This window comes from Passer montanus, unplaced genomic scaffold (genome assembly GCF_014805655.1).
Source record: "Passer montanus isolate IOZ18808 unplaced genomic scaffold, ASM1480565v1 scaffold97, whole genome shotgun sequence".
NCBI classification, from domain to species: Eukaryota; Metazoa; Chordata; class Aves; order Passeriformes; family Passeridae; genus Passer; species Passer montanus.
The window spans coordinates 2287260-2303192 of NW_024375145.1; the positions used below are offsets into that span (position 1 = coordinate 2287260).

Here is a 15933-nt window from a genome sequence, read left to right on the forward strand (position 1 = left end):
AATCAGGCACAGGTCAAAATTCTGGATTTGCCAAGTAATCATCACCTTTCAGGACTAATAAACAGTTACCCTCCCCTGTGCAATACACTGTATAGAGGGATAACAAAAGCATCCACAGCTACTTTAGAAGAAATAAAACACATCAGGGATGTAAACACTTGTGAAGCAAGGAAGGCATCCAACATTAATTGCAAGTTTAGGAACAAAACAACCTCCAATCCCAGGCCATCCTCATTCATTGTCTGAAAAGGGGTACAAAATTAGAATTAGAATAGAAATTAGAAATTAGAAACCCACTCTGATTTCTGCAGAGGAATTTCTAACTTGGTCCAAACCCAGTAGTATTTATCTGAGCCCAAGGGTTTAACTCCTTCAAACCTAAATGTAACACCCACCACTTGTATTGTGTCATTTGCTGTGCAGACTCTGCTGTGGATCTCAGGTCCTCTGGATAAACAGATTCATTGGGCATACTCAGTGTCACAGCTAGGAAACAGAGGTTTAGCCCAGGATAAGGAACACCTCACCTCAGTTTCAGGAGGGGCTGGGTCACCCATTTCTTCAACCTTCGACGTCCAAACGAAGTTTTAGTATGATCCAACACCCAGAGCAGGCTTCCTTTTGTTTTCATGTCAGTCTGAAATAACGAAAATAACTTAATTATTTTAATTATTATAATAATTATTTAATTATTTGTTTAATTATTTAATTATTATTAAACTGACATAATAAAACATTATTTTATTATGTCAGTTTTGCATTGGGAGGATCTCCATATTATTCAAAACATTGTGGTTGGGCTTTAAGATACGGCAACTTATTAATTCTCAATTTCATTCATCAACAATGACTTACATGAAGAACCTCCAGCAGTGGTACAACACTTAGGTATGTTTTCCCTTTGGCTAGAAAATGGTTTCTAGGAAATGACCAGGATAAATTAAGCTGTTAAAATAAGTCTGTGCATAAAGCTCTGAGCAGGAGCACAAAAACAAACCCTACTGCAGACATCACTCAGCTGCAGTTGCTGAAGAAATTAAACTCCAGGAAAGTTCTTTGTTAGTCAAAGTGCAGCAAGGTTCCTAACTCATATTGAAAGCTAGTACAGATTAACTTCATTTATGCTTCTGAAAATGTTATCTCCCTTCAGTCTGATCCCATTTAAAATAATTTAAGACTAATGGGTCAGATTTGCAAATCTGATGAACTTCAAAGGGAAAATAAGTCAAACAGCCATGAAAATCTCAGCATTTATTAAAAAAATGTTACATTTGTTCTTACCTGATTCTGTAAAATTTCAAGATTTTTCATTGTTGTCCCATTAATTGTCATGTATTCCGTTTCACTGGACAACTGTTTGAAATTGCTGGGGAGAGGAATTTCAGATGTTTCATCTTAAATTTGGGCATGGGCAGAACACTGAAACACTCTCAGGTTTCTCACATTAGAGAATTCAACAGCTTCGCAATAAATTTTTAAAAGTCAAGCAAGAAATTACAATCTCTTTAAATAAATAAAAAAATAACTGAACATTAGTTTTACCTTTTTTTTTAACTTTCTGCTTAGGAAAATAAAATTTCAGACTCACTTCCCCATTTCCTGCACTGACTCTGACAAAGCTCAGAACAAAATCCAGCCCTCTTCTTATCTAACCCCTTTCCACTGAGTGGTTAATTTATTCAGTTTACAATTTAGCAATGACTGCACTAACAATTAATACTTCAGGAATGGAAAAAACTTTTAACACAACTCATCATCAAAATATTGTATCAAAATACAGATTTCTTTTTATTACTACTGCAAATTTAAACAGCCTGCAAGTGCAATTAAGGAGAATAGAAACAGGGGAGATTGAAACTGTTTTATTTTATTTCAGTATGAAATAACCATGACCAAAATTACTCGACTTTTTGACACTCCTTAGCAGACCTGGATGAGACCAACCCAAAGGCTGTGTTGCTTCAGAATCACCATTAATAAAATACTGGTATTAGCTGTGCAATCATATTAGGCCTGACAATCATTTCAGCCTCAGACACACACACAGCAGTCAGGACTCTGAAGTGCAATAACCTCTCTAAATGCTTCTGACAAATCAAGTCATGATTGTCTGGGTTAATCATCCTGCTGACTGCCCTTTGCACAGAATCTAGGACACTCTTTGCTGTCCTAGGCTAAGCAGAGCCACTTGCTGGGCAAGATTTAAAGCAGTTTTACTTGACTTTTTAGACTCACAAAAAGTTTTTCAGCGCATTCAGTTTTAAACCCTCTGGAAAAGTACTTGAATGCTCTACCTTTTCCTGTCAGACACACACAGCTGCATTGCTGCTACACTAAAAACAAGAACAGCACCAAAACTTTCAGAAATATGAAATATTCAGAGACTAATCTTATATATTTATGTCATATGCAGGTGCTTGGGCCTGCTACCAATTTTTTTCCTAAATAATGGGTCAAATTAGAAGTATTTTCCATGGAATTGTAAAAAAAGCAGCCTCAACTGAGGGCCCTCAAGAAGTTTAATGACAGCTTGGAAGTACAGCTGACTCAGAACTGTACCCACAGTCACAATTATTCTGCTTTGTGTGCTATTTCAGAAACCAAGGAAGTTGACCAGCAAAAGAAAACACTGGAGGCAAAACCAGCAACACTTTCCAAATTACACAACATTGTAAGCAACAAAACAATACTTCTTTTTACTATCCTCAGTCACAACTGCTGATGGTGGCAGGAATTAATTAGGAATGATTTCTGCTTGGCTCCCACTCCCTGAACGGAACAACAAATCCCATCTGCAGTTCCAAAAGCACCTTTCTGCACCCAGGACCAACTGCAGATTCCCAGTTTGCCACTGCTGCAGCCAGCTGGGTGAGAGCCAAGCCCTTCCACCTGCTCTCCAAAGCCAAGAGGATGCTCCTGGGTCTCCCTGTCACGTCAGAGCTTCAGGATTGTGGGTTTTTCTGGTCCTGGTGGTGCCACACCTCTCCTGGCTTTAGAGCAGCTACCACAGGACACACTCTGCTCACAGCAGGGCTGCTCAGTGTTGTAGGTTGAGAAGTGAGTTTTTTGGGAGGTTGGTTTATTCCTAGGTTGCTTTGCTCTGCTCCTGATCACATCTCACAGAACCCACGAGGGAAAGTGTATTTTCATGGGGGCACTGGCATTGTGCCAGGGTCAATCCATGACACTCAGGAGTGCCTGGAGACAGCTCACTCTGCTCCACTGCACAGTGGATTTACTCTTCTTCCACAGTGTATTTACAGTTCTTTCAGATCAGACAAGCCAAAGTTGTTTTCACAGCATAAATTATGTGTGTCTTACATTACCCAGGTGTTTTCTTTATCTGAGTTACTTCACCCTGCTATTAATCGTGGTAATTGAGAGTTTGGAGTACATGTGTAACAGCCAAGATCAACCGCAGGATTTGCCCAACCAACAATTCCACATGTCACAGCACAGAACAAGTTTTGCTTCCACCCACTCATCTTCCTTCAGCTTGGGATCAGAACTTGATAAAAATGTGAAAAAAAAACCCCAAAAAACCACATTCTCTATAAGGTATTTGGAGACCAAATGGCAGAAGAAGGCTGTAGGTAACTATTAAGTCAGGGCTGGTTTTGCAGCAAAGGTCCCAGCACAAGCCTGGTGTGAAGTGCTGATGTGCTGCTGCCAGCCCTCCTTGCACTCCTGGCCTTCCAGAAATCACTTGGACAGGATCAGGAGGCCAAAACTCCTCCTGTAGGTGACACTGTGACCCCAGCTTCAAAGCACAGCCCTGCAACACCCTGGGCACTCCAGCAGCACAAAACCCCAGCAATGGAAACAGTGGCAAGTCCATAACAGGAGCGTGGCAGGGCAGGGTCAAGTCATCTCTGGGCTTACAGGAAGGAAAAGAGTAAACAAACAGAAGCTTCCAGGGAGATTTAGGAATCTTAGAGGGAATACTCGTGAGAATGAGGTTCCTGCCCACAAAATTACTTTTTCAGAGCAGGACCACACGATGATGAGTATGAAAAGGTTACTGTTCTGATTCAGGACAGCAAAGCACATCCCCAGGCTTCTGGTTACACTATTATGTGTAACCAGAGAAAGTGAATCATCTGTGTCATTTTTTCAGTACTTAAGGGGTTTATAAAAAAGAGTAGAGCAACTTTCTACACAGGCAGTTAGGCCAAGGGGGAACAACTTTAAAGTAAGGTAGGAGAGATTTAGTTTCATGAAGGAATTGCTCCCTGGCAGGGTGGGCAGGGCTGGCACAGGGTGCCCAGAGCAGCTGGGGCTGCCCCTGGATCCCTGGCAGTGCCCAAGGCCAGGCTGGACACTGGGGGACACTGGAAGGTGTCCCTGCCATGGCAGGGGTGGCACTGGAGAAACTGGAAAGTCACTCCTGGTCCCAGCCAGTCTGGGATTCTGTGATTTTGCCTCTCCAGAAGCTTGCAGTGGATGGTGGTTTTAATGTGCTGTGTTCAGTTTTCTCCACAGGAGATAATACACATAATTTCATACTCCGTGTCTCAGCCTAAGTGAATGCATGTTGTTTAGATCAGGAACTTTCAACTACTTTAATTTTCCAAATCTCTAATGTTTCTTAGTGAGGCTGCAAGGCACCCTGAAAGCAACAGATTTTCTTTGCTCAATTACCTTTAACACAGCTCCAGGGTCTGTCTTTGAGATCTCTAGTGGTAAATAAACCACTAAATGAATTTACACAGACAAGAAATGCAGGAATCCCTAAAAGCTTTAAGAAGTAAAAACAAGTCTCTCAGTTTTTCAGAAGCACTACTTTTCTTTAGGCTCCATACCAAAGACATTTACCACAATCTGTGTAGCAAAGGATGTCAAGCCCAAGACTATGTTTTTTGTTTAATTAACCAGGTTTAAACTCATTAGTGAGTATTTCCACAGGGCTAGAACTTTTGATCAGAAACCCCTTTTGTGTATGATTTCCTGCATTTCTTGAAGATCATCCATCACTGTTCAAAACTTACAAACTACTATCTACAAAGTCTCTCTCCTCCATATCCAACATGCAGGAAAACTTAGAGGTAAAATTGAAATACACCACGTCACATTTCCTCAGCAACTGCTATGCCAATGATGATTTTTTCAAACAAAAAACTGGGTACATCTCTAGTGGTAAATAAACCACTAAATGAATTTACACAGACAAGAAATGCAGGAATCCCTAAAAGCTTTAAGAAGTAAAAACAAGTCTCTCAGTTTTTCAGAAGCACTACTTTTCTTTAGGCTCCATACCAAAGACATTTACCACAATCTGTGTAGCAAAGGATGTCAAGCCCAAGACTATGTTTTTTGTTTAATTAACCAGGTTTAAACTCATTAGTGAGTATTTCCACAGGGCTAGAACTTTTGATCTGAAACCCTTTTTGTCTTCTGTATGATTTCCTGCATTTCTTGTAGTTCATCCATCACTGTTCAAAACTTACAAACTACTATCTACAAAGTCTCTCTCCTCCATATCCAACATGCAGGAAAACTTAGAGGTAAAATTGAAATACACCACGTCACATTTCCTCAGCAACTGCTATGCCAATGATGATTTTTTCAAACAAAAAACTGGGTACTCAAATGCATTTGAAATCCTCTCCCAGATGTGTACTAACTTCTTTACAAAAGCCTTTTATAAAGGTCTCTCCATATGCAAAGGTATCCAAAATCACCGATTAACAAAAACTTGTACCATTCATTATGAAATCTATTTTTACTTACTGCTGGAACTATAAAGCAGCCTAACCACAGCTTGGGGTCCTGCTGTGGCAGAAATCTTTATTTCTTTGTAATGATTTGGGTTTTTTAGGACCTTTAAAGTAGATTTAAAAATTTCATTGAAATATCTTTATTTCAATGCTTTATTTTTAGAGCAAAATCTGCTTCCTCCCAATGAAGATTCCTTCATGGTAACTCATGACTCCTCCGACTAAACTGAAATGGACTTTTTTTCAGCTGGGAGAAGAGTGTTTGTCCAAAGAAGGCACAGAGGTGAAATGGATTTTCCTGTCATTCTTCCTATCAAACAGGTCTTCTTCATCCAGACCTGTGACACATTAACAAACTGAAAACTACCTCACAACTCCCACTTCATGCTGTCTGACTCATATGCTCACTGACCTGAATTCTTCTAGGAATTTCAAGTTTCTTAACAATGCAATGGAAGTTATTTCTCTTCTGTTTCCTAATTCAGGACATTAATGAGCCTGATACCGTTTGCTTAAAAGTCTTTCACTGTTCTGTATTTAGATAGCATTTCACTGGCATTAGGAAAAAATATTGAAGTTGAGTTTTTCTGAATATTTGGCTCAGTTTGTTGATCCCCATGACACACTACAAGCAGCAAGTGGAACTTGGGTAGTTGGAGCACAAAGGCTTCAGAAACAAACACAGCAGAATCCAGGCTCCTGACCACAAAGTTATCTCAAGAAATGTTATTTCTTCACAGAACTTCTCCAAGGTATTAAGTATTTCTTTGCCTTTTCCCTCAGATGCTCATACAGTCCCCAGAAATCCATTAGAGCAACCTTCAGCAGGCAAATGCCAATGCTAAGATTTAGTGCTTTTCCTTCCCAGTCTATAATGTGCTTGATTTTAGGATGTAGCTGTTACAAATGTGACTGACTGCTGCTACATAAGCCTCCACATAATTATATTTGTCCTCTGCTACAGAATTACTTCTACATAAAAGATGGATTTCACATTTTCTCCAGCTGAAAGAACATTCACCTCCTGTGTGATTGCACACAGGGCACTGTGACAGCAGTGACCCACGAGCTGACCACAAAATGGCATTTCCTTGGAATTCATTTTCTTCCTCAGAAGTTCTACAAGATTTCTCCACCTATGCCAGCATATTAAAAAAACAATTTTTTTTTTTCAAAAAGGCACTCAAAGAAGATAAGCAGGCACACCACAGTGCAGGAGCACCACAGATCAACACACCCCTTGATGGATTAGCAGGGAAGATGCCACAGGAACTCTTTCCTCATCAGCTCTATAAGTAAATCAAACCTTTTGATAAGATTCAGATACAACTTGGAGAGAAGGGCAACTTTAAGGAAAGAAATCCATCCCAAAATTCAGAACACGTGTATATTTTCAAAATATTTTGGTGGACACCTGGGAAAGTGTTTAAGCAGTGTTTAAAGCTGGCACCTGCAGTTGATGTTTTAAATGCAGCTGGTAATCTAAACTGGTAATGCAGGGAGCCCTTCAAAAGTGGGTTTCAAACTCTCAGAATCCCACACAACATGTGAATGATCTACAAATGACATGACTTATTTCTAGGTTTCCAGTCTGCAGCCTGACTTTATTAAATCCTGCATACTTGTGGGACACAGGAATACTGAGACAACTGGGAGAATATTTTGCAGAGGATCCACGGCAGATAAAGCTGTTTTATTTAATAAGCCTCAATGATATTTTCAAAGCTAAGCCAGGTAGGACAGCAATGTTTTATACTCATACAAGACAGGATAAGAGAAGCTTTAGCAGTGACATCTTTCCATTTTCATTTGATTCCTCCTGCATAAGCCTGTCACAAATCTTGAGTAGTCATATCAGCATATCTAATAAACCCAAGTGTTAGGAGTGCTTAGGAGGTGACAAGGTTACATCCATGTCTGTGGGGTTTTGCAGAAACTTTGCACAAACGGTGGTGCTCCAGCAACAGCTTTTGCCATGATCCCTCTCCCCACTCCTACTTACCCCTGAGTCCAGGCAAGGGATTCTCCAGAAAGCCAGGATGTGTTAAACAGCTTTCCTTAAAACTGATAACTAGATTCAGCAGCTGAAACAGACCTGCTGAGCACTGCCTGATCATCACAACACAGAGTTTATACCTGCCTCCAGAGCTACAGAAAGAAAACATTATTTACACACTGCTGGCAAACTGCAACAACATCTGAAAAGCTAAGTTGCAGCAGCAGTTTTGTTTTTTTTTATGCTGCCTAGAAAAGCCCCACATTTTGGTTACACAGTAAAGCTGAGGCTGAGATGCAACAGGTGATACCAACAAGCTTTAATTATTTTTTCCCTAATATCTACCAGTTTTTGCACCTTGTTTGATTTCAGTAACATCTGGCAGCAGTACATGCTCACTCACATCACTGACAGTAATGTCTACACAAACAAACTTCATAAAGGTTTTCCTGAAACACCACTCAAAGGAACCACTCGATTCTTTCACTTCTGATTAGGAAATCAAATGTAAGGTGTAATTTTTACAAAGACTATGTTTATCACTAGAAAGTTTTTCATTACAATCAGGGACACTGTCTGCTAGAACTTGCAAGAAGTGGTGCTTTGAATTGGAAATTTATATAAGGCAACTTACCTTGGATTGTAAAGCATCTTTTCCAAATTAAATTCTTTGAGATATGTAATTACTGCTGCCAGAGAGCAAATAACAGGCTTATCCAAGCTTAGTATTACAGATAGGTTTTGAGGACCTAAAAAAAATAATTTTTCTTGTTAAATGTTTATTTTCTGGTTAATCCACTGTGTAGAAAAACGATAATCTGCTTTTCAATTTATTCTAATAGAAGTCTGTAATGTATGTACAGTGTTTTATGACATCTATAAATCAACATAAAGCAAGGCTCCAAAATAACACTTATGGTTCCAAATAATGCAGACACATTGCAACAGTGCAAATACATAATGAAACAGAAAACATTTGACTCATGGGTTTTTCTTCATAAAACATTACTAACTGTTGGCATAACAAACTTCTAAATATACAAACTAAGAATGGAATTCTGACATCTTCATTTTTGTGCTCAGTGCAGTTCCTGCTCCAGCTGCAACAACAGGAAAACTCACCCCACGATGCCACAGCATGAACTGGTATTTTTAAAAACCCACACAGTTCAGTTTTTTTCAGGGATGTTTTTAAAGCTGTTCTCAGGTAACACCTGCAAGAACTTTAGAATTCAGTTAGCAATGTTACCCTATCTTCAAAGAGGGCAAGAAGGAGCGCTCAGCACACTCCCAGGAGTCATCTTCATCCCTGGGAAGGTGATGGGACAGGTGGCTCTGCAGGTAATCACCAACCATGCAGAAGGAAAGGTCACCAGGAGTGGCCAGCAGGGACTGGGGACACTGTTCACCATTGTGTTTGAGAGAGCTGGGCAGAGATAAACCTGAGGTGGTTCAACAAGGACAACCACAGGTCCTGCACCTGGGGAAGAATAACCCCAGAACAGATTGTGAGTGACCTACAAGAGACCAGCTCTGTGGAGAAGGACCTGGGGGTGCTGGTGGATGGCAAGTTGACCATGAGCTGACAGTCTCCTGGGGACCAGTATTGCAAACAAGGAGGGAATGGTGAATCTGACTCCGTGTTGTCAGTAGGCTAAGTTAATACTTTATTATACTATATTATATAAAGAATACTATGCTATACTATACCAAAGAATACAGAAAAGATACTTATTGAATACTAAAAAGATAATAATGAAAACTCATGACTCTCTCCAGAGTCCTGACACAGCTTGGCGCCGACTGGCCAAAGAGTCAAAACAACTCACAGCAGAATCCAATGAAACAATCTCCAAACACATTCCACATGAGCACAACACAGGAGAAGCAAATGAGATAAGAATTGTTTTTCTGTTCTCTGAGGCCTCTCTTGCTGCCTTTCAGCTTCCCAGGAGGAAAACCCTGGGCAAAGGAATTTCTTCAGAGAATGTGAATGCCACAGACCAGGAGGGCCTGTGGGATCCTGGAATGCACCAGGGAGAGTATGGCCAACAGGTCAAGGAGGGGATCCTGCCCCTCTGCCCTGCCCAGCTGAGGCCACATCTGGAAGGCTGTGTTCAGTTCTGGGCTCCAGATTAAAGAAAGACAAGGAGTTGCTGCAGAGGGTCCAGTGGAGGCCATAAAGATGATTCAGAGGCTTATGAAGAGAGACTGGGAGCTGAGCCTGGTGATTCAGAGACTGGACATCTCTTATGAAGAGAGACTGGGAGCTGAGCCTGTTTAGTCTGAGGAAGAGAAGGCTGAGAGGGGATCCCATCAATCCATATAAATACCTCAAAGGGTTGTCACAGGATGGTGCCAGACTCTCTCCAATGGTGCCCAGTGACAGGCTGAGGAGCAGTGGCCATCCCAGGCAGGGCAGGCAGGGGCAGCAGCAGGAGGAAGAACTTGTGTCCATGGAGGGGCAGAGGCCTGGGGCAGCTGCCCAGGGAGGGCCTGGAGTGTCCCTGTGTGGAGCCATGGCAGCCCCAGCTGGGCACGGGGCTGGGCCCCTGCCCAGGGCACCCTGCCTGCCATGGGGGAGCTCCAGACATCCCTTCCAGCCCCAAATATCCCAGGATTCTGTGAACTCTTGAGGAACATTCCTGGTATTGAGTAATCCCCCTCAGCTGTTATGTACGTTTAAATTTAAATCTGTCTAAACACACACCTTCAAGCTATGAAAAAAAGTAATGGTAGCCCTGTTTCATTTCTGTTTAAAAAATGTTCCTTTCCCTCCAAGCTCAACATGAGATCCCACTGTGCAGAAAATGAAGCAAAGGTGGCCAAAAGCCTGTGTGACTGTAAAGGCTAACAGGGTGCATGCCTCAAAGATATTTGTAATGAAAAACCTGTAATGTCAGGCACTTCTTTTGCACAAAAATCTGAATGAACATACCTGCAGTACCAGGCACCTCTTTTGCATAGAAGTCAGTAACCCTCTGGAAAGCATGGCTGTACTCAAAATTGAGGTTTTCCATCCTCTCTATCCTAATTCTGTCATCCTGTAACCTGCAAAGAAAAAAAACATTTGAGTCAGGTTTTTACACTCCCTTCATGAAGGAGGTTACAAAGGTGCACTTTGTTTTGTCTCTGCTTTGTTAGGAGCTGAATGGGTAAAGAATGAAGAGATGAGGTATTAAAGTAGGTTGAAAACATTCCAAGCATGCTGTATTTTCTTAAATGTCTCTTTTAACCTCTGTGAAACTGCAAATAAAGCAAACCCAAACAGCAGCAAGCACAGCCAAAAGAGAGACTGCCAGAGGTGGTCTAGCATACCTGCAAGGTAAATACAAACACATCCTCACTAATCATAGCAAGTACTTGCTTTATCTCTTCTTAAAGACTTCTGATGACCAAACTTAAGCTATTATCCTATCCCATTCCATATTTAATTATCTTTTGGAAGATTTTGATCCATGCTGTAGAACTGAAGGGCTGGATTTCCTTGAGTCTTACTGTTTAGTCTTGCTTCTTTTACTCTTTCTTTTAGTCTTAATTACTTGCTTTCAGTCTGGGCAGCCAAGGGTGGGTTATTACTGGTAACCCTCTCCTGCCAGCAATTATATAAGTTCTATCAGCAGTTCCTCCCCATTTCACAGGGCCACCAAACACACCAAACTTTACCATATGCAGCATTTCCACGCTGCCTGTTTTTCCCAGCTGGTGGCTGGAATTAAGACTGGATGCTGCCTTATCACTGCAACTTGCAGAGTTGCTGATAAGCACTGAACAGATACGCTGGTTAAAAACCCACAGAGAAGAACTCATGGTGGCCCTGCCAGCCTTGAGCAGAATTACACAGTGAGCACTGAGCCACGGGCCAGGAGAAAGCTCCAGTGAAAAGGCACACACAAAATCTACTTGGCCTCAGGGCTTCCACTCACTCTCACACCCCCATGGGATGTGAATCAGCCAAGTGCTTTGAGCGGACTGGAACTGTGCCAGTGAGAGGGACTGTGCAGGTATTACTGCATGGAGGTTAATCAATACCCTTTTAGCTGGGCTTCCCAACTTCACAGGGAAAACCAGACAGATTTTCTGCCTTACATTCCACACACCCCCACCTGAAAGGATCAATACATCTCTGAGGCCCAGCTCTCAAAAAGGAAAGTTAATTTCCACAACACGTGTCCAACTAACCAGACTTGTCCCAGTGTCCCAGCACATGCTCAGTGATCCTTTCCCTGCCTTCAACTGATTGATCAAATTAAGTTTTCAGTCTTTACACTCTCTGGAGGCCCCTCTCCCCAACTCCTCTCAGGATGAGCAAACATCCTCCAAGAAAGGAAAACACCAATTCTTCCTTGCCTTTTTCCCCTTGTGTTGGACAATACTTTTTTCTGACCCAGAGATGGGGCAGCTGAGAGGTTTTAAAAACTTTGTTTTCAGTCTCATAAGAAGGGTGAGACAGTACAGATGTTATAATTCACGCCATCACAATCAGAAGCTCTTTCCTAATTCCAATATATTCCAATGTATTTCCTAATTCCAATACACTGCAAGTGTTTCTTGGCCTGTCAGCTTTAGCCAGGCCATGCTGTACATGCCTTAAAGCCAATCATGTAAAATCACCCGTCAGGTCCTACTGCAATGCATCTTTCACAGCTCTGTTTCCCCAAAGCATCCAGTCCTATTTGCAAGGCCATCCTCTGAAACTTGTTTCCAGCTCCATTTCTCTCTCAGCAATGTCTGTCCCATTCCATGGCATTTCTAAGTCAGCATTTCTTGTCTCAAGGTTGGCACACAGATGCACACTGTGTGGGCCTTCTGTCAGGCCCTGAGAACTCCCTACAAATCCATTTCCCACATTTCCCCCTCTCTTTGATGGCTCTGTTCATCATTTGCCATGCACAGTGAAGTACACAAGGTACTATCACTAACAATGCCACAATAACTACAAATGCATATAAACCTATTTTGCAGAGCTCCTTTAGCCAAGGTGCAAAACTCCATCCTTCAAACAAGCCCTCTAGCCATGATCTATCATTTGTTTCAATTTGATTTGTCGGGTCTCACTGTTTTTGAAGGTGTTTGTGGACACTGAATGCTCAGACAAGTTCACGCAACACAGTCCTTCAAAATCTCTACAAATCCATTTCCCAAGCCATGCTCCATGCCCCACCACTCCTGTGCTCTGGCACATGCACTCCTGCTGGTGAATCAGCAGGGTTTCACTGCAGAGGTGCAGGAACACCCTTCAGCACTGCCCACCCGGAGAGCAGCACAGCACCTCTGAGCCAGCCTTCCTACAGAAGGGCCTGTCTGCTGACCACGAGTGGGCAGGGACCTAGAGAAGCATTTTTACACAAACATCTTATTTTTACTTCCTACCTCTTTATGTTTTCACAGCAAGGCTTAACAAGGTCTGCAGAGCTGATTAGTAGAACGAAAGTCAAAAAGGAAGGGCTTTGGGGTGTATTTCACTGGATGGTTCATGCTACACCTGTTTGCTTTCTAGTCTTTACACATTCATTTTTTGTAATTTTCTTTAATTCGTTTGTGATTTTCTTCCCTTTTATAACCAAATGTATCCAACTCCTTAGCATAAACTATGGAATATGACAGTTACAATCAATACATGTTCAGTGACTTCTGACAGTATTTTTGTTTGTCAACTCAATAAGTGGGAGACATTCAAAATTATTCCCTAATTTAAAATTATTATCTCAGTGACCTGCAAAGATCTTCAAATATTTTACTACTTGTATTGTAGATACAGCAACATCAAATATATATATATATGACATTCTCACTGAAGAGTATGCACCTGATGTGATAGATAAAGTAAAAAAACTGGGAAGTCAGAGATTCAATACGTGAAAAGAACTAAATTTTTAACAAGATGCATGAAAACAAAGTTTGCTGCAGAAGGTTTTCCTGTGTGTCCTTTGTGCAGCAGGATGATCACCAAGGGCCATTTTCCTGATTACAGGCAGGATGATGTGTCGATGCTTATTTTATCTCTCCAGCCACCAATGCCTGTTTAAATCAGAAGTCAATTCACCATCAGCCTCTGTAAACATCACTCTTGTCAGCAGCTCCAAATGAGCTGCAGTTCAGCTCTTCCCAGCTCCCTGAAAACGAGCCATGCCCTCACTCACCAACCCCCAAACTCCCTCAGCCCCCTGCCCAGCCCTTCTGCACCCTGCACTGAGTGACCAGGGAGGGATGGACCCCCGTGCCCCCACCAGAGCACCCTGCAAGCCCTGGCACCTGGGGCAGAGCTGCCTCTGCTGCCAGATAAATCACAAAATCTGTCCAGGGACACAGCACCCACAGCCAAGGGTGTGAAACCAGCGTGTGCACAGACAGCCGAATAAAGGATGGGATCCTACACCACGCTGCAGTAATCCAATAAATCATACAATAATGCAATGTTGTACCAAATAATGTAATAATGTATAATGTAACACGTGCATCCTAACCCACAGTGTTCAGCGCTTCTGTTACTGCAGGGACTGATTTATCTGTCACCCTGCTGGCAAAGTGGAAAAGGATCAACACTGCTGGGTTTAATTCCTCTATTTATCTGACAATTCAATGCATCAACCTAAAATTCGTTGCTTAACAAGTGCTTGGAAAGAAAAAGTAGGAAAAATATTTAAAAGAGAGCTCTCAATTTGACAGGAAGGTCTCTCTTAAGAAAAACATTTATGAAAATGCTAGAAGCTAAAAGGAAACAACATAAATAAAACTAAGTTACAGAAACTGACTCAAGATGTCTAAAAAATAGTAAAATCTTTTATTAAGAATGAGCTTGCTTCAAGCACAAGAGCTAACTGCAGTTTGCTGAATAAAGCAGCAATCACTTCATTGCTGCTCTACAATTCACAATTAAACAGGCATAAAGTGAATAAAGACTGACTGCACAAGAGACATGTCCAAACCGAGTTTCCTTAAAGCCCAGCAAGCCCTCCTAAGGAAAGCAAGTAACTGCATATTTTACTTTTCAACTACTATCCTGCCATGCCCATTCTGCTTTAGTACATTCAAATGCAGAGGTGCACAGACCAAAATTTCTCTGCACAGCTCTGTATCACAACACAAGGACACCAATGATGCAGAACTTGGGAAGGCGTCTGCTCCTAAAATTTAGTATGACATTTTTACTTCCGATGCTAAGCACAGATCTGTAAAGCATAAATAATTTATTTAGTTTTTCCTGTGCAATTTATTCAAACTGCTCTTTCCTCTGCATTCCTCATAGTTTATTCTGCTGGGATGACCAGTCTTTCACTGCAGGGAAAAAATGCCAGTACTTCCCAGCAGGGCAAGGCAGCCTGAATGCATTAGTCCTTTCACATATCCAAGCACACTGTGTCACCACCCTTGGCAGAAACTGCACTTCCTTCACTTGTCACCACTGGGTTACCTTTGTTATCCAGCCTCTCCTAGCTCAGGGTGATGCTTTATCAAGGCTGACCTCGAGCAGAGGCTGGACAGAGCTAAAGAATAAAGCAGGGATTGATTAAAAAGATCTCCTCCATGGATCCACCTTGGGCAGCACCAGAGCCCAGCCAGGGCTGCACCCAGGATGGACCCAAATGGTCCCAAAATGAACCCAAGGTGAACCCAAATGGCCCCAAAATGCACTCAGGATGACCCCAAATGGCCCCAAAATGCACGAGCGCTGCCGGGGTCTCTCCCTGGGCTCAGCTCTGCTCCATGTGCACATTGCAGTTCAGTGTCCAACCCCAGCTGCAGCCCCTGCAGTCCCATCCTGCTTGTTTTTCTCTCTGCAGCCCACGGGGTTTGTGCTCCTGGGCTGAGATTGGGATCATTTGTCCTTGGTCCCCAGCTAGAGCAGGAATTGTTTTGTGTCCCTGCTCTGTGCACAGAGCTCACCATCCCCTGATGTGAAGCCCAGACCCACACACTAAAGCAGCACAGAATCTGAAAAATAGAAAAACCAAAACCTGAGGCCCCAAGGGGGCTCAGTTCTGAGTGTGTCTGTGGAAGTGGAGAACAACCATCCTCCCTTTTTGGGTGAGCCTTGGCACAGAGCTGCAGAGGCTTCTCTGGCAAAGCCTCAGGGACATTTCCAAGCAGTTGTTCTTTTGGCACCGAGCACACACATTTTTAGAAGCACAGCCTTTTCTGCAGACAGAGTTTCCCCACGTTTGCTCTGAGCAGCTTTCAGAAGCCAGAGATGGAGACTGCTGTTAAAAAAAAACAGCA

The 15933-nt window shown here is 42.2% G+C and overlaps 1 protein-coding gene across 1 annotated transcript in view; it reads right to left on the reverse strand.

Annotated features, from left to right (window-relative positions):
• The window catches only part of MSH3 (mutS homolog 3), a 94164-nt gene that overhangs the window by 50784 nt on the left and 27447 nt on the right, over positions 1–15933 (reverse strand). The window contains exons 10-13 of the mRNA XM_039696352.1: positions 10652–10764; positions 8348–8462; positions 1282–1366; positions 528–637 (exon numbers count right to left, since the gene is read on the reverse strand). Coding sequence (XP_039552286.1) covers positions 528–637; positions 1282–1366; positions 8348–8462; positions 10652–10764 — 423 coding nt within the window. The remainder of the gene's footprint in view (positions 1–527; positions 638–1281; positions 1367–8347; positions 8463–10651; positions 10765–15933) is intronic.